Genomic DNA, 20,000 nt, shown 5'->3' with positions numbered 1-20,000 from the left:
ATTATTATTAGTGGTGTAGTTTTTAGTGCCAAATAGAATATTGCCTCTTGTTACTGCTGCTGTTTAATAATAATAATAATAATAATAATAATAATAATAATAATAATAATAATAATAATAATAATAATATTATTATTATTGATTATTTTATTATTATTATTATTATTATTATTATTATTATTATTTATTATTTTTACCTCAGTTTCAAATTATCAAATTAAATATGGCGTCATTCTTCTATCTAATCAGTCTTGCTAATTTTGGAATCTCTCGAAAGTGACGAACATAAGGCTAAATTAACAACTGATATATCGTGTTAAGAATACTGTGCAAAGTATAGAATTAGGGATAAGTTTATTCCTATTAAGGAATGTCTCACTCCATCCCGTACCTACTATGTTTAACTGTTAATTAATGACGCTTCGTGTTCATTTGTGAACAATTTCGGCCAAGTGCAAAATCCCCCCCAAAAACAATGATGGAAATGAACCCGACCTCTTCTGATTGTACAATCCCTTTAACATTGTCGAAATACAATTAACTAATGTTTCGAGTTAATGACTTTCAGTTCGTTCTTGTAAATGATCGAATTATCATAAAGCAAATGATAGAAAACAATATACCATTATGGTATATATTGTGATATTTCTGTGAAGTTGAAATATGCTCTTAATCTTTTTTTTTTAGGGGGGGGGGCAACGAAATTCAAACACTTGATTTCATTTCATAGATATTGGTGAATGAAAAACGTATAAAATAACCCAAATGTGTTGTAATTATAACCCTTAACTATTGCTGAAATATATGTACTTGACATGTTTCGTCGCAATTTCTTGCAATTACGTCAACCGTGGTTCACACTATTCATTCTATTTTTATCCGCCACATATAATATTTTGGGATCTTGCATTATATTAATTTAGGAATCATTTACCATTTTGATGCATATTCGAAGTGCCCATTTATACTTGTAAATGCATTAGTCAATGCTTAAAACCCAAATAGGTGGGAAAATTCGTGAATACTTCACAAGCACCAGGCAGAGAGAGGTCCCAGCACCGGTTCGGGTGACAATGTTTGGTAGGCCTATGTGATCGACTCAGAGAACAGAGGCAGTCTAACACGCGTGATAACTAGCGAACATCTACTACTTCAGTATTCGAACAATTGGCACAAGTGGCACTCGTTGTTCGTATCGATCATTTGGGTCTTCACCTGAATCTACAACGCACTAATTTGTATACTGTCACGGCAGCGGTATGTTGTAATCTGGTAAGAGGACGTAAGTTTGTTTTCACATTCGACATACAACCTCTCTCTCTCTCTCTCTCTCTCTCTCTCTCTCTCTCTCTCTCTCTCGTCTTCTCTCTCTCTTTATATATATATATTATATTATTATAATATATATATATATATATATATATATATATATATATATATATATATATATATATATATATAACATTCTCTCTCTCTCTACTATATATATATATATATATATATATATATATATATATATATATATATATATATATATATATATATATTGGAGAGAGAAAAAAATACTAACACCATCACAAGACAGAAAATTACCCAAGACAAAACGAAACTTATTACCATTAACCTTTCTTGCATACATCTATCAAAGAGTGTCCCTAACTACTACTACTACTACTACTACTACTACTACTACTACTACTATTACTCACTTCTACTAACACGACTACTACTTCCTCCCGTAGCCTTTGGCTCTACTCACCCACTACGCTGAGAAAGTACGACATGGAGATCTTCGGTTCGGTGTTGACCTGACACTCGTAGATGCCAGCGTCTCGGATCTGGGCGTATTTGATTTGCAGCGTCCACCTGTCCGAGTCCTCGGGATGCAGCACCTGAAAATTTAATTGCAGCGTTGCAAGAGAGTGAGTGACTCGTCGTATTATTCATGGCGTACTCTCCACTACAGGCTCCGCTCTTGGCAAAGAATCTTTTTGTGCGGATTTGTTTTATTTTTTGTTTTGATTTTTTTTTCTGGTTGTCTCTTTGTCTCTTTTGCTTTACTGTGCAATGATCATTGCAGGTTTTGCCCTCGAATACAAAGCTATCATCGTAGAAAAACCATCTGTCGTGGTAGAAAAACTATCTGATCTGCAAAATTTTGCAATGATCGTTTACAAATATACTTCTAAATACTCCTAAGTGTACTCTCATGGCCGTTACACATTATAAACCTAAATTTTGGCCAATAATTGTTGCACAGCAAACTTTTAAGTGCAGTGCATTGTACATCATACTCTCTGTTGTTGCGCAGGATTCGTAGGAAATGTACATTGTAGTGTATTACAAGATCGCTGTATAATCCACTCTTAGGTAAAATGTAATGATCTTTTTACAACATCCTCACAGGATATTTGCAATGATCGCTGTTCAACATTTCTCTATGGTTGTGCAATAATCATTGTACAGCATAATCCTAAGTGTAATGCAATGTTCATTGTACAAATTGTGCAACATACTCCCAAGTGTAGGTCAGTGTTCATTATACAACACACTCTCAAGTGTAGTTCAGTGTTCATTGTAAAGCATAATCCCAAGTGTAGAGCAATGCTCATTGTACAACATACTTCCAACTGTAGTGCAATGTTCATTGTACAACATACTCCCAAGTGTAGTGCAATGTTCATTGTACAGCATAGTCCCAAGTATAGTGCAATGTTCATTGTACAAATTGTACAATGTACTCCAAAGTGTAGTGTAATGTTTATTATACGGCATAATCCCAGGTGTAGTACAATGTTCATTGTACAACATACTCCCAAGTGTATTGGAGTGCTCATTGTACAACATACTCCCAGTTGTAGTGCAATGTTCATTGTACAGCAGAATCCCCGGTGTGGTGCAATCTTCATTGTACAACATACTCCCTGGTGTAGTGCAATGTTCATTGTACAGTATAATCCCAAGTATAGTGCAATGTTCATTGTACAAATTGTACATCGTTCTCCCAAGTTTAGTACAATGTTCATTGTACAACATACTCCTAAGTGTAATGCAGTGCTCATTGTATAACAAACTCCCGAGTGTAATACAGTGCTCATCATACAACATACTCCCAAGTGTAGTGCAATGCTCATTGTACAACATACTCTTTGCATAGTGCAGTATTCGCCTTTTTTTTTTTTTTTTTTTTTTACTAGAATACCTAGTTATACGGTTATATATATTGCAGTAAAATTTATAATGGTTATTTTGTCAAGCTTAAAAGCTCATAATTTACGATTTCCATCTCAATCAAACTTTCAAAGTACAAAAGCAAAGCTAGAATTACTGAAACGAAATGAATTCTTTCCGGAAATAACGATTCACAAACATTAAAATATGTGATCAAAGATATCCCGCCGAGAGATCAACAATAAACACATTGATGATAAAGATGAATAAATATAAAAGTGAATACTGAAAAAGAGGACATAACATCAAAGGCAGGAGAAATGAATGAAATTAATAAAAGTTTACATCCTCATACAAATTGGCGTCAAAATGGGAATCAGAAACTGTAAAAAAAAAAAAAAAAAAAAAAACAAAAAAAAAAAAAAAAAAAAAAAAAAAAAAACTGCCAAATTCTAAAAAAGTGCTAACATTAAGATAAAAAAAACAATAAACTGTGCAAAACAAACACTGCTCAAAAAAGCTCTGCCAGATAAAAAAAAATTGGTAACATTAAAATAAAAAACAATAAACCGTGCCAAATTAATGCTAAAAACACTGCTCCAAATTAAAGAAAACTGCTAACATTAAAATAAAAAACGATAAACTGTTTAAAATAAAAGCTGATAAAAACAGTGCAACAAAAACTACGCCGCTAACATTAAAGTAAAAAAAAACAATAAACTACGCAAAATAAAAACTGCTCAAAAAAACTGTGCTAGATAAAAAAAAAAACTGCTAACATTAAAATAAAGAACAATAAACTGTGCAAAGAAAAACGGCTCAAAAAATTTGTGCCAAAAAAAATGCTAACGTTAGACTAAAAAAACAATAAACCGTGCAAAATAAAAACTCCTAACCCCCCCCCCCCCCCAACAAAAAAGAACACACTACTAACATTAAAATAAAATAAAAAAAACAATAAACTGTGCAAAATAAAAACTGCTTAAAATAGTGCAAAGAAACACTGCTAACATAAAAAAACAATAAACTGTGTAAAATCTTACCCGGAATCTCTGATCCGAAGCGAATACGACGACTCCCGAGCTGAGCACGTGAAGGTCGCGCTTTCTGATCCATGACACTTGCTGGAAAGGGGTAAACAAACATGAAAGTGAGGCGTCATGAACAGTCGCAGAATACTGAGGGAGAGATAGACTCGAGCTGAATTTCGGAAAAGTACGGGACAAGCTTTATATATTATTTTTGATTACCCGAGAGCCAAGGAAATTATGGAAAAGTATGGGTACACAACAACAGCAAGAGATATTTTGGCTTGTTATTAATTTCATTAAGTGCTAAAAGTTACTAAGAATCTAAAAAAGATCTGGAAAAGTATGGATACACACCAGCAGCAAGAGATATTTTGCCTTGATATTAATTTCATTAAGTGCTAAAAGTTACTAAGAACAACAGATCTGGAAAAGTATGGATACACACCAGCAGCAAGAGATATTTTGCCTTGATATTAATTTCATTAAATGGTAAAAGTTATTAAGAACCAATGAAATGAAATATGATATATTTTTTAACAAACGTCAAAGAGGAGAAATTTTCGGCAAAGTACTTTGCGATTTTTAATCATTAAAGAGATTGGGTAACCTTGACATTCGTGTCGATAACTAGCTATGAATAAATGCGTAATTTATCAACTAGGAAACAAGACAAAACAAAAAGTCTTTCTAATCAATTACTTAAACATCCCATTCAAACTGACAAAGTTGTCTCGTGGATTATTTAGAATAGAAAGAAGTCAGAGGTATAGTCACTCATATAAGTTCATGGATGTCTCCGGGCATAAAGCTGAATTCCATCCAACCCCTTTCTGGACAACGGGTCTGTATAGTGACACAAGACGGGCACACACTGAGACTTACTACAGCAGAGTTATACTCTGTTTTTTTTTCCATCTGTCCTTCCGCCTGTGGTGTTTGCGTATGGTAACACTGCGTCCCGGGCTTTAGATAGTTACATTCAGCTTACATTCAACAATAATAACAATATCCTGTTTCGAATATTAACAGTGTAATTCGCATACAGTAAATTATTAAAACACTTTTCAGCTGCAAATGTACACCCAGATATTCTTTTATTTACCTAAAACTTACACATAGCGTAACTATCTAAAGCCCGGGACGCAGTGTTACCATACCCATACACCACTGGCGGGTGGACAGATGGAAAAAAATAGAGTATAGGTAATTGAACATTTGGCCAGTTTTGCACTCCCAGAGACCTGTCATCCAGAAAGAGGTGAAATAGAAATCACTCAAACACTCGGACATCCGTGAACTTATATGAGTGACTATACATTCTTTAATGAGACAGTACATGTAAAAATGTGCTATTCAGACTGATTACCATATGAAATCTACAATACAGCATCCATAAATTTATAATAGAGTATATTGCAATACACTCCCTGAACACCTGAATTAGCCCTGGTCACTGACCAGCCCGAACTATATCCCCACATATTTACCCACTAAGTGGGTAATTTTAACTGTCAGTGTTACCAACGCTGCAGGTAAAATCTAGTCAAATGAGTTACCTGTGTAACCGTTGGCAACGCTGCCGCAAATACCTGCCACCAGTGGCCTGTCTCCTCATTCCTCAATTGTTTTTTGTTCGCCTTGCTGTGCGGATCAGTCCCACATCAGGCGAACTTTTGGTCATTTAGCCCGACCCCACTCAGAGTTTTCGCATCTTGGTTACAAACTACGAATTTTCCCGTTTCACTTTGGATAGCTACTTTGTACTCGCTAAGGATAAGTTAGGAAATAAACGTCATCGCCCTCTACAAACGCCTCGACGATCGAGCCTTCTACTGCTGGATATGTTGGTGCTCATCGGCTCTAAAATAACGTTGTCGCCGACTGCAAACGCCTCTGCTTCTACTTCATCTACAGTTTGACGATCGAGCCTTCTACTGCTGGATATGTTGGTGATCATCGACTCTGCACGCCTTCAAGGCTAGGATGAGTACCCGCACACATGATCGACGTTCTTTTCGTTATTTCGTGTAGAAAGTTTAGTGCAATACTAGTCAGAGATGTTTGTCTTGGGTCAGGAGACAACGAAATATTAGTTAGTATTCCAGAAATTAGTGGACAGGTTATCATATAGTAAGTTAAGCATATTTCTAGCCTGACGAATAATTTAACCAAAAATAGAGATAGTATTATTAGTAGTATATAGTGAATTCTAATCGTTCTTTTTCAGCCCCCCTGCCTGTTCCAGAACAGCCCTAACGGGTGCTGGGGGTAATGGAGAACCGCAAGCCTCCGATGGGTAGGTTCTGCCGGCCCCCCCGGCGCGGAGCAGGCAGTGTTGGCAGCAGATTTCCCCTCCCCTCGATTTGTAAGTTCAGGATGATGAAAATTTAGGTCAGATATAGACGAGTAGGGATAATAGGCTAAATAGTGTTTAGGAAGATAAGTGCAGGCTTCTTCCGGTCGGTTTTCTATTATTAGTAGTTTATAGAGGGACAATGTCCTTAGAGCCTCTTGGGTGTTTCTTGCTTAGAGTTCCTTGCGTCAGAATCTTTTAGGCCATGGTTGGCCGTTCAGATCTGGTTTCGGGTCTGTCGGGTTCTGAAGAGTTTGAATACTTATCTTTCGTCTTTAAGGTTACTTTCCTCTACTTATACGATAGCGTAATTTTTAATAACTAATTCTCTGGTTCAACGCATATCGACGTACGATAATTCGTTATGTAGAGAAATCGAATAAATTAAACTACGACTAGCCTTACTGTTCACGATGATATATCGTATGAATGTACAGTAGCCTTGCCTAGCCGAAAGTATTCGCTGTACTACATATAGGTAGACTGATTTTTATAGTGGCTAACGCTTTAGGCTCAGGCATTCTGACTACGGATAATTCAGTACAGGTGTTAATTGAAACGAACAGAAAATTCCGATCTTAGTATAATTCAATAGGAATGTAATCGAAAACAGAATGAAGATCAGATTCTGGTCCGACCTAAAGCATTAATTGTATTGTATGTATCATCATATTCGTCTGTAGTATAAATACTAACTCGGCAGTCATTCACGCTCTGGAATCAGCTGATGACCAATAAGGGTTTGCGTCGCCGTATCCACCTCATTCTTGTCCTGATTGGATAGCGTAACTAACGTAACAACTCTTTCTTACTTAGGCCAGGTTGTCGTCTTGAAGAAGACGTGTTTTCTTGAAGCAAACATGTTTTCAACTATGTGGACATTTAAACAGTCAATACTGGTATCTTGTGGCATATGATTAGATGTCAGATACTAAAAGGATTTCGTTGTATGACGTCTTCATACGTTTAACGGACTAATGGCCGTCAGTAATTACATTGTGCTTATGTCAATTACAGTTACAAAGAATTACCGTTGTATTATCAAATTACAGTGACAACTGAAATTAATATTTGACCTAATAAAGTTAATTTAATTACTTTAAATATGTAATTTATTAATTTTCAATTAAATTGAAATGTAATGTATTTTTTTTTTTCAATTAAATTACAATTACACAAGCTTTTCAAAACAGCACTGTTGTAAGCAGGCGTGGCTTAGACAGACAATGATGCCGGCTAGTCTATTTCCTTGGCTCCAGATTCAACCATATCACTTGCCAAGGTCTCGGCTAATGTTTTTTTGTTCCTATTTACCATAATGAGTATCTGGATACTTAACTTATGAAACGAAGTCATGCTGTTCGTCTTACGATGTAATTTAAGGCCAAATTTGACTAATACGTCTCATTAGAAGCTAGTTTTTCCCTCAGCTTAGATGCGTAAATTTAGCGATTCCGTTCGTTTTTCACTCGTTTTCATAGGTATTAGAACCTTACACTTGATTAATCTTTATCGGTGAGACAACAGTAAACGAGCTCTTTCATGCTATTACTTTCTTTTACCACGGCTGCGTTTGAATTCATACAAAAGCTTGGGACCTCTTCCAGGTTGCTGAGGTGCACTAATTTTGCCTTATCAGCTTCAGCTACATTTATATCATGAATACAGTAATTACCGTCGCACGCGGATGAATACAATAAACAGACGTTGTTATCGGATTCGATTACTTTCACACGCCGATCAATACAATAAGTGATGTTGCTATAGGATTCGATCGTATTAGCAACAAGTTCTCGTTCGTTGTTCATAGCTGTACGCAGTTATACGAGTAATATTATCATAATAAATACCTTTTAACTTAGAAGAGGGTGCAAATTTATGGAATTGGAGACGTTAGACGGTTGTATTCTTCTCTCTCTCTCTTCTTATTTCCTGATTTCATTTTTTCTCTACTCATGCTGTTTTTCCACCTCTCCTAACAATTGACTCATTGTGCAACAGAGGTTTTTCTTCTTGTTACACCTTTTCAAACATTTTTCTCTGTCAATTTCCCTTCAGCGCTGAATGACCTCATAGTTCCCAATATTCGGCCTTTGGCCTAAATTTTATTTTAAACCCTACAATCTCGCTGTCTGATGCACGATGTTGCCTACGCCAGCTGCGCGAGAGATAGCAAGACTTATTTGCAATGTAGTTCTGATTTCAAATACTAACCCCATCGTAAAATCTAATTAACGCAAGTCAATTACGGTAGCTTCAATACGGACTGTATTCACGACCACGTCTTGAATAATTTCCTGATTTTCTAATGTTTCTCAGATTATCATGAGGAAAAGGGTCGGTCTAGTTTCTCTCGCCAGTTTTTTCCTGTTAAAACTTATAATGGTCTTTACACAACCTCTTCAGCTGCTCATTCTTCGGATGTCGCTTCGGAGTCTTCTCGCTCATCCTGTTTTTATTTACCAATATCACAGTAGAGCCAGTTTCATTGTTTCATCCTGAAAATTGGAGATGATTTCAATCTCTCTCTCTCTCTCTCTCTCTCTCTCTGGGTTAAGGAAATAATTTGGAGGGGCTGCCTTCGTAGCACCTTCCACGGGTCCTGTAATTCTCAGGCTGCTGATGTTGATGCTTCAAGGCGGTTCCGCAACTCGTATTTTCATCCTTACTTGTTTTGAGACGTAATGTGTCCTCCGTAGTTCTTGAGGAGGCTACGGCAATTGGAGATTCACCTGCGCCATCGTTGGACTGTATCGATACCGGTTTGTCACCACCCACTCCTTTCATAGGGTAGTAATCTTCCTTCTTCGTTCCCATTTATACCTTAGGAGTGTGAGACGTAACGTGCTTACCGCGGTAATTGCTGGGGGGGCTACGGCCGTTCGCAGTTAGTCTGCATCGTAATTAGCACCTTTTGTGCCCTCGGGCCCCTTTCTTAGGGTAGCTGGTAATTCCTTCTGCGGCTCCCATTGGTTCCGCAGTTCGTAACCCGTTATTAGAGCACTGTACCGCACAGTTGGTTCTCCACCTGCACAATGTCGGCGCTAGGTGTTCCTGTGGGTTACTCGTAGTGACTTTTCTCTCTCCTTATTTTCTCAACTTTTCCTGGTGCTTTTCTGTTCCGTCCTTATGGGGTTTTCAAGGTGGGTTCGACCTTGATTCCGTGTCTGGGAGTACTTCTTTCCCCTCACTTGCTCCGGACTCCAGTCTAGGTTTTAGTACGTATTGGTAAAGGGGGTGGGGTTTAGTTGGATCGCGTTTTGCGACTTCTTCGCTCTTTGGAGGGGTGTTGCTCGCCTATTGTAGTCGTCCTGGTCTCGTGTCATAGTCAATGGTGAGTGCGGAGTTTTCGCAGTAAAATTGAGACTGGTTCAAGGTTAGGTCATCGTCTTGGTTGTACATGTTTGGCGCATCAGTATGGGAGTGACTCGCATGTGTGGGGCGTTCATCGCCAAGGTATATTCGGCTCAGGCGTAACGTTATCGTCACTGGGTAGTGAGGGTATCCGCATCGAGTGACTAACTCTTACAAGTTTTTGCGAACTGGTGACAGACAGTTCGCTCTTGTGAGTGGGTGGACAACGGTCGGACAGCAGGGGGTTCATCATGATGTCTGGGGGGAGTGCGGGGTGCGCAGTCGAGTACGACTTGCACAGGAGTTTTATCATCTTCTTGTTGTATATCGTTGCGCAATCGGATCGGTAGGCTCAGATATGATGGGATCTTATGTCGTTTGGTATCGAGCAGCCAGGTGTAGTAGGTTCCGGGTTCTTGGTGGGTGCTGCTCTTGTCGGGGTTCGGCTTTTCTCCTTTTTTTTCCTGTTCCGGTGTGGCCGGACAGGTCTGACAGAGGATAGATACCTTTGAAGAGAGACTCGGTGCTATTTGTGTGTTTTTTTTTTGTTTCTCCGGCGAAGGAAGCGAGTATAACGGATTGTGGACTTTGTCCATTCTATCCTTCCGCATTCCAGGCTCTGGAGGTATCTCAGTTAATTCAAGTAATGTTTGTATGTTGTATTCAACCAAACAGCAATCTCTCAAACATCAAGTAGGGTAGTCTGGTTTCGGCGAGTCGGGCAGTTTTTGGGGAATGACTTAAGCTAGCATCATTTTTTCTGTATGAGCTAGCGGGGTAAACTCCTCTGTCGGAGTCCTACTTCCGGTTTACGAGTCAGTTGAGGTTTTTTTCTCTATTGGGTTCCTTCATTGATTCGTGTGGTAAGGGTTACGAATCATGAGGCTCGTATTTGGAGGACACCTTTCACAGCCACACTATGCGAATGTGGTAATAAAGAGTTGATGGGTGTTTCTCTGAGCCTGGACTGTTTGATAACCTCTTCACTTTGGTTTCGAGGGGGTTTGCATACCAGACTAACATTTCTGAGGATTATGCTATGTTCTTGGCAAGGAGAGGAGGGACTATTGTTAAATCATTGCCTCAGCGCTATCCGGACACTCATAAGAATGGGTTCTTAGTCAATCCAAGGGCGCAAGTATGCGGAGGGCTACCCTTTGGCTTCCAGAGGAATGTTTCGCTGTCGGCGATTGTGTAGGTGGTTTTTTTTTTTTGAGAGAGTTGTGATTTTTCACAACACCGTACCTTAAGGAATTTCAGTTTCTTCAGAGAGGTTACTCTCGGGGTCCTGTCGTTGCGGGTAACTTTTATATAGTTGGCTTAGTAGAGTTAGGGTGTTAGAAGTTTAGGTAAGCAGTGATAGTCTAAATGAACTTCAGGTGTTAGAAGTTTAGGGAGGCAGTGATAGTCTAAATGAACTTATGGTGTTAGAAGTTTAGGGAGGCAGTGATAGTCTAATGAACTCTAGTGTTTCTGTTGGTCCAGCTTAGACAGTGTGTTTTGTCCCTTAGGCCCTTGAGGTTAGGCAGATCCCGATGGTCATGTTGGAATAACTACTACTTCTTCAGCACAAGTCATCTACATCAGTGAGCAGTAGAGAACTGAAGGTCCTGCACACTCAACTTCTCCTCCATACATGAGAGGCTACATAGCCACATGGGAGGTTCACCATTTCCCCTCCATACATGAGAGGTATAGAATACCACATGGGAGGTTCTTCAGACTCAGGCGGTACCTAGGACTCGACACCGACGGTAGGTACTCTATGCAAGCATCCTCACTTACTGAGCTGGACAACCAGGTGAGGAGATTTTTTTTTTTTCCTCCATGAATAAGAAGTATAGCTTATCACATGGGAAGTACTTCTGACTCAGATAGTACCTTAGACTCAACACTGACTTTGAAGTACTTTCTTTGCAAACATCCTCACCTACTGAGCTGGACAACCAGGTGAGGAGATTTGTTTTTACCTCCATGAATAAGTAGTATAGCTTATCACATGGGAGATACTTCTGACTTAGACAGTACCTTAAACACAACACTGATGTTGAAGTACTTTCTTTGCAAACATCCTCACCTCCGAGTTTTAGATAACTAGGTGAGGATACATGCTTTTATACATGCTAGGTTGCCTTATGAGTTACCTGCGTATGTTCTGTGGACAGGTCGGGCTGAATGAGATTGACCCCGCCTCCGACTAAATGTTGTTAATCGGGCTAATTCAGGTGTTCAGGGAGTGTATTGCAATATGAAGTTTTCATAATAAAACTAATATTGTAATACTTACCTGAACACCTGAATGATTCCCACCCTCCTCCCCACTTCAATTTGATAGTGAATGATTCAATTGAGGAATGAGGAGACAGGCCACTGGTGGCAGGTATTTGCGGCAGCGTTGCCAACGGTTACACAGGTAACTCATTTGACTAGATTTTACCTGCAGCGTTGGTAACACTGACAGTTAAAATTACCCACTTAGTGGGTAAATATGTGGGGATATAGTTCGGGCTGGTCAGTGACCAGGGCTAATTCAGGTGTTCAGGTAAGTATTACAATATTAGTTTTATTATGAAAACTTCATATTGGCGCCAATACTGACTGATAAAACTGATATCATTATTCTATGGCAGATTGAACGATTATAGATATTATTTCTGTTGCTTCCAACTCTAAATTTATTTATGGAACGCGAATAGAAAATTTGCTGTGTACACTTATTTTAGAGACCAGTATCTTTTCACCAGAAACTTTCATATTTAAAAAAAAAATAGTTAAATAATATGACCAATTTTGAACTTAATGTGCATATGCATACTAGGGACAGCATACATTTTATTTCGAGAGACTATAAAATAAAAAGAAACTGTAATTAAGACTGTGTATTGAGAATAAAAATTAATATAGTTTTTGAATTTTTTATAAATAATTATTATCTAATGATACGATAGAGAGAGAGAGAGAGAGAGAGAGAGAGAGAGAGGAGTGAGAGAGAGAGAGAGAGAGAGAGCGGGCCATATGTTAAAATGATTGGCAATCACCGAAATTGCAAAAGCTCTGATAGCTTTGGCAGATCTGATATACGAGATCGGGAAATTGGAGATTTGTTTTAACGGCGGTATCACTTACGGGACTCACCTGCAAAGAATTATACAACAACAACAACAACAACAATTTTGTGGGCGAAATGGGCAATGGAGTACTGTAGTGAGTTATCACACGAGTAGCCATAAGACTACTCTGCATCTTGAAATGTTATAAAGAAATACCACACACACACACCAACACCAACATATCTAGATAGAGATTAGATAATAGAATTATACAAGGATATAATAAGATGTAGATATATATATGTAGCATTATATATAATATATATATAGATATATACACATATTACTATATATATATATATAGATATATATATATATATATGTATCTCTCTCTCTCTCTCTCTCTCTCTCTCTCTCATCTCTCGGTCTCTCTCTCTCCTCTATATCTATTATATATAGATATATATATATATATATATATATATATATTATATATATGGGGGTATATATATTATATATATATATATATATATACACACAAATATCTTACATGTGTGTGTGTATATTATGACATTTCCCTATACTCTCTCTCTCTCTGGTGAAATCTCTCTCTCTCTCTCTCTCTCCCCTCTGTGAATATATATATATATATATATATATATATATATATATATATATATATTATATTATATATACTATATAATATATATATATATACATATATATATTTATATATATTATATATATATATATATATATATATAATATATATATATATTATATGAATTACTTGTGTGGTTTCGTTGTAATGTCAGAGATAACTAACTTCCCAGATAACTTTTATATTAAGTCATTAAGGGTCATTAAGGACGAACTGGGAAGGAGAAAGAGAGAGAGAGAGAGAGAAGAGAGAGAGAGAGAGCGGCAGAGACTGACAGACAGACAGACAGACTGCTTTATTCTTCACAGCCGTAAAACGTACTTAGATGCTTAAGTTTACAGAGGCAGGACAACATTCAAAAAGAACACTTGACTAGATGACACGAGGAAGTAAAATTATTCCCGAAACAAATTTCTGCGCTGAGATATAGGCTAATTTAATTTCGCGTCCGGATTGCTTTTTATAGCGCAGCGAGAGAGAGAGAGAGAGAGAGAGAGAGAGAGAGAGAGAGAGAGAAGGTCGTAAGGCGACTGAAGTCTATCAGTATTCTGGGGGCTACAGCAATGATGGCCGCCCTGCATTCTTAAGAAAGGGAAGCAATCAAAAGTTGGAGTTGGCTTCTGGAGAAATGCGAAGAAAAAATAAGAAACGATAAAAAAAATAATAAAAACAAAAAACAACAATGAACACCGGGACTGCGGAGACAGAAGAAGCCTTGAAAAAATAGATAAAAGCAAATTCACCGGACGAAGAAAATAAATGGCGGCAGACAGACGAGGAGACTATAAGTGATAAAAAGGACGAAGGGGAAAAAAAAAAAAACTTCTAGACTATAAAGAAGCTTTTTCGTGCGGTTTTCAGAAGAATATGGACGCAAGACAACAAACCGGAAATTTGGAAAAAGCACCGAGAACAGAGGAGAGACACGGGAACTATGAGAAAGGAAAGACTCCGATGAAATATGAAAAAAAGTCCGCAGGACGTGCAGGCGTGGAGTAAAGGGAGAGAGGAGAGAGAGAGAGAGAGAAAGTTTTTGGGAACGGGTAGAGGACGGAAAGGGTCAGAGATATCTGTACTTAGAGGAAAGTTTATATGCCTGAAGGGAAAGTCGCGGATGACTTTCCCGAGTAAACACGCAACGCTGATGGTTCATGTTTTCCGTGATTCTATTCACAGACGTTGCAACTGCTACGTTGAACGATATCATATTCCCTCACGCGTGCACTTTAGGCATTACTGAAGGATCTTAACTGCTACCCTTATCACTCCCACCCTCCTCTAACGGTGATTCGCAGTGCAATTGCTTTGAGTTTTTTATCCTGTTACACCTGTTAAGCCTCTTACTCTCAATTTTCCTTTCAGCGTCGAATGGCCTCATAGATCCCAGCGCTGGGTCTTCGGCCTAAACTGTATATTCTATCGATATCCCACCAGGATTTTCTGATAATTAATCATGTCTACAAAAAATAAAGGCGAAGGCGCCAGACATGGAAGGAAATTCTACGAGAGAAAAAAAAAATATATATAATTATATTATATACATATATATATATATATATATATATATATGTATGTATGTGTGTGTGTGTGTGTGTGTGTGTGTGTAACAAGGTAAAACCAACGAAGAAATGTGAAATAATAGAGTACCGCTGCGAGGCCTTTCAACTTTCGTCCTTTACTAAGCTTAGTAAAGGACGAGAAGTCGAAAGGCCTTCAGCAGTACTCCATTGTTTCACTTTCCATTCATGGACTTTGTCTTTATTTATATGTTCATCAACGTTTCATACTTTCGTGACCAGTTTATATATTAACGTATATATATATATATATATATATAAAGATAAATGCCACGAAGGAAAAAATAAACGAAGGAGTCGGCAGGACTCCTTCGTTTATTTTTCCTTCGTGGCATTTATTACTTTATTTTATGGATTTACAAGTTCCTAAACTTTCGTGATTCTGTATACATATATATATATATATATATATATATATATATATATATATATATATATATATATAATGTGTGTGTGTGTGTGTGTGTGTGTGTGTGTGTGTATATATATATATATATATATATATATATATATATATATATATATATATATATATAAACAGTTTATAAATGCTGAGAGGTTTTCAGCAAACACGGACGGGAATCGAAAATGCAATTATATAGATGGAAAAAGTAGCAGTGATTATTTCCTTACCCACTGCCCTAAGGAAAAGACGGACGCAGTTCTCACAGAACTCCAACAACCAAAAAAGGGTTAAAGCAAATTAAACAAACAGTCTCCGTCCGCAAAACCTTTCTTTCAAAAAAAAAATCACTCATTTCAATTGCATGAAATGAGGGAGTCTGCGGAATTTGGAATGGCAGAAAATGTAGCGGAAATGTTGAGATCTTTCTTTCCTCCTTCTTGTTTTCTCTGCCAGTTTAAATGCGAGAAATAAAAAAAAAAACGTTCCTAGACTGAGGAATTGTTTGCGAAATCAACGAATGGAAGATGGGAAGAGGGTAAATAAAATATGAGGCAAAAGAGGGCGACTTTGAGAAATAAATGACAAAAGAGGACACGTCAGAAATAAGTGGCAAAAGAGGACACGACTTTCTTAGATGGGAAGGGAATAAAATCTTTGCGAATACGAAGAGCAGGAGGAAGAGATAACCGACGAATTGATAAGTACGAGAATGAACGAAGGGAAAACTGAAAAGGAAACGATTGTATTAGACGAGGCGTTCATCGCATGACCGCGAGGAAAAGAAAACGATCGTATCAGAGAAGGCATTAACGCCATGACCGCGAGGAAATAAACCATGCACATCGCAGATAAGAATTACAAAGGGCCTCCTCCTCTGGAGCGATGACGACGCTACCCGCAGGCCTTCGGGAAAGCCGGGCGAATGAGGTCTCTCTGGAAATGAGAAGGGAATGGAATGAGAAGGAGCCTATCTTCCAGTGATTCCAGGCAGCCGCCACCACCTTCAACTTACCGCCTCGTCTCCCAGCTGAGCCACGTGGCAATGCAGATAAGCAGTCTGGTCAACGGTTGTAGTGACGTTCCTCTTAATCCCCGAAGTGAGGAAGTAGGGCCCCGTGGGTCCCGTGGGGGCGTTCATCGCCCGCCCGGGGCCCTGGGACATGAGATAGGGAGCTGGTGGTGCTGGTGCTGCCGCCGCTGCTGCCTGGAGGCCTCTGTCCCTTTGATGGTCATGCGGCCAGAAGTAAACCCCACCGGAGTCGACGGGCAGCTTCCTGACCATTAAGTCTGAAAGAGTGGAAACAGATATGTCATTACGGGGAACGGGATTATTTGAAATGGTAATGTCTTTGAAATATATAATATCATATTCATATATATATATATATATATATATATATATATATATATATATATATATATATTTCTTCAAGACCTTTCGACTCAACGTACTTTACTTAGTCAGTCTGCTAAGTAAAGGACCTTGAATTGAAAGATCTTGCAGCTACTCCAAGTTTTCACTCCTTTCCTTCGTGGTTTTATACCACCTTTATTTATGCATTCATCATGTTCCAAACTTTTCTAATTCAGTTATGCATACATTATATATATATATATATATATATATATATATATATATATATATATATATATATATATATATATATATATATATACACATACAGGCATCAAGTTATGACTGTCCTTTAATATCCAATTCGCTCTACTTCGGAATAAATATATCTTCATATTATTATGTTAACTGAAGGGAATTTTTTTAGTTGATGATAATTCTTTCGTCCTCTCGTGGAGGATTCGAACAAGTGCCCAGCGGGCAAGGGGAGAAATCAGGACTTCAGACGTTATCGACTCGGCCAACATATATATATATATATATATATATATATATATATATATATATATATATATATATATATATATATATATGTGTGTGTGTGTGTGTGTGTGTGTGTATGTGGATTATATAAACTTTCTTATGAGAGGTTTTAGTCTTCTTTTTTCACGAAGATAGGTATATGAGGTATACTCCATAGAGAAACAGAAAAGCTTTTCTTTTCCCTTGTGTACTATAAACTCATATAAACTTATACAAACATATGTTCATACAAACGAAACAAAGTATAAATGGTGGATTTATTTCGAAAAACGATGTAATACTACATTTCGTTTTCGTTTTCAGTACCTTTTCAGCAGACAGACGCCTGAAATCTCCTATATTAAAAATGTTACCCATGCGTTCTTTACTGAATTTCTATTCGAAAACAGTTGTCGTACACTAATTATTTAGAAGAGAAGTCTAAGTCAGATCAAACGTTGAATGTTTATGCGTATTGATGAGCCAGTTCGTTCGTTTTTTTTTTTTTTTTTAATTAGGAAGAGTTGTTCCTGAAGGGTGTCAAGATAATAGTCTGCCATATTCACAAATTTAAACCTTCTCCAACCGCTGTAGTACTTCACTTCCATAAAAGAGAACTGACTCATCAATACATGCATACAAAGTTTGATCTGACTTACATTTCCCTTCTAAATATTTAGTATACAGCAACTGCTATCGAATAGAAATTCGGTAAAGAATGCACGGATGAGGTTTTTTTTTTATTTAGGAATTTTCAGGTGTCTGTCTGCTGAAAATGGAACTGAAAAACGAGACCAAATGTTGTAGTACACCGTTTTTCGACATAAGTCTAGCAATGATACTTAGTTTCATTTTTATAAATCTATTTTTGAAAGCTCTTTGAGTAAATGTACATACACGATTTTGTTTCAGCTGTCAAAGAACTTGAATTATTTTTAATAGCTAGTACTCTCACCGGACAAAAATGGAAAATTTTAAGGGAAAACGAAAACCCAGAGTAAAATTGTTTGAATCACCGGTAACCGTTGTTTAAAAAAAAAAGGAAAAAAAAAAATTAAACTTCATTCGAGTTTTGGCCAGCGTTTTTGACACATACACACACACACACACACGTTTCAAATTCCCTTCCTCCCCTGCAGATAGGAATAATTTTATCGTAAGGGAAATTCAATTTTCCTCTTGCATAAGGCTGTCAGTTTACAGAGAGAAAAATAAGCTGGAGGTCTTTCGTGTATACTCTATTTCCATACATTGTCTTTTCTCTCATAGGTAGAATGCCGCGACTCGTAAATAACTCGTAAATAGAGCCTTGTTTTTATTTTTATGTATTTTTTTGTGATGGGGATACAAATAATTCGTATATAGAGTCTATTTTTTTTTTTTTTTTTTTTTTTTATGGAGACAGATACTGTTAACTTGGAAATCTCCACTTTCATATATCTCATTTTCCTTTTAAATTGTTAATCGAAACGAGGACATAGACATTAAAAAAAAAAGAAAAAAAAAGGTTAAAGTAGTGACCTTTAAAGCCAGTTGTAATGCCGCCGCGCTGCGCTCAAAATGCTTTACGCGGGGGTTGGGGGTAGAGGCGGGGGGAAGGGTCATTGAATATCAATTTTCAGAGTAGAGTGGTTGCATATGGCCAACGGTAACCCACTTTTCAGTAGCCAGTTGAGGGAGCAGGCCGGTTTTACTCCGCACGGCTATTCGAATGTCGGGAAACACGCTAGTTAATAGGGAACAGACGTGAAAATAACCTCATGTAACTTTACCAAAACATATACCTCGAATTTCGTCCTAGCCATGTTGGTCTCATTCTGGTATTGATCGAAGTTGTGTGTGTCTGTGTGTATATTTTATTATTATGTTTAGGAGTTCTTAGTGTGATCATCGTTTCGTTCGTCGGTTTTGCTTTTTCTTATTGTTGAGAAGTGTGTTCGCTACGATTGTGATGTACCTAGTGCCTCATGGACCTGTGGTTGAATTATACACCTATTGGTCGGTCAGTCGAGTGTATTGTAACTGGTACTCTCTCTCTCTCTCTCTCTCGTCCTCTCTCTCTCTCTCTCTCTCTCTCTCTTTACACACGCACACAGATATATATATATATATATATATATATATATATATATATATATATATATATATATATATATATATATACACTGTACACACACATATTTATATATATTTATATATATATATATATATATTATATATATATATATATATAGTATATATATATACACTGTATCACCACAGTATATATATATATATATATATATATATATATATATATATATATATATATATATATATATATATATATATATATATATATACATATACATAACTTTTATGGAATCGAAATTAAAACAAAAATATTGGAGTATTTGTGATTTGGGGATGAGGTTTTTTCTAATAAACAACTACCATTTTCTTCCATAGGTTTGCTAATTAAGCGAGTACACGATTTAGTAAGATTTATTAGCAGCAGACTATATTTCGCCAAAAGAAATAT

General features: G+C 37.1%; 1 protein-coding gene across 2 annotated transcripts in view; it reads right to left on the bottom strand.

Moving 5' to 3' along the window:
* LOC135198533 (lachesin-like) overlaps window positions 1-20,000 on the bottom strand; it is a 90,278-nt gene that overhangs the window by 7,392 nt on the left and 62,886 nt on the right. For both annotated transcript variants that reach the window (XM_064226197.1, XM_064226196.1), the window contains exons 3-5: window positions 16,616-16,890; window positions 4,215-4,295; window positions 1,760-1,892 (exon numbers count right to left, since the gene is read on the bottom strand). In XM_064226197.1, the coding sequence (XP_064082267.1) occupies window positions 1,760-1,892; window positions 4,215-4,295; window positions 16,616-16,890 (489 nt within the window). The remainder of the gene's footprint in view (window positions 1-1,759; window positions 1,893-4,214; window positions 4,296-16,615; window positions 16,891-20,000) is intronic.

Source organism: Macrobrachium nipponense, chromosome 22 (assembly GCF_015104395.2).
Source record: "Macrobrachium nipponense isolate FS-2020 chromosome 22, ASM1510439v2, whole genome shotgun sequence".
Classification (NCBI taxonomy): Eukaryota; Metazoa; Arthropoda; class Malacostraca; order Decapoda; family Palaemonidae; genus Macrobrachium; species Macrobrachium nipponense.
This window is presented reverse-complemented; position numbering and strand designations above follow the sequence as displayed.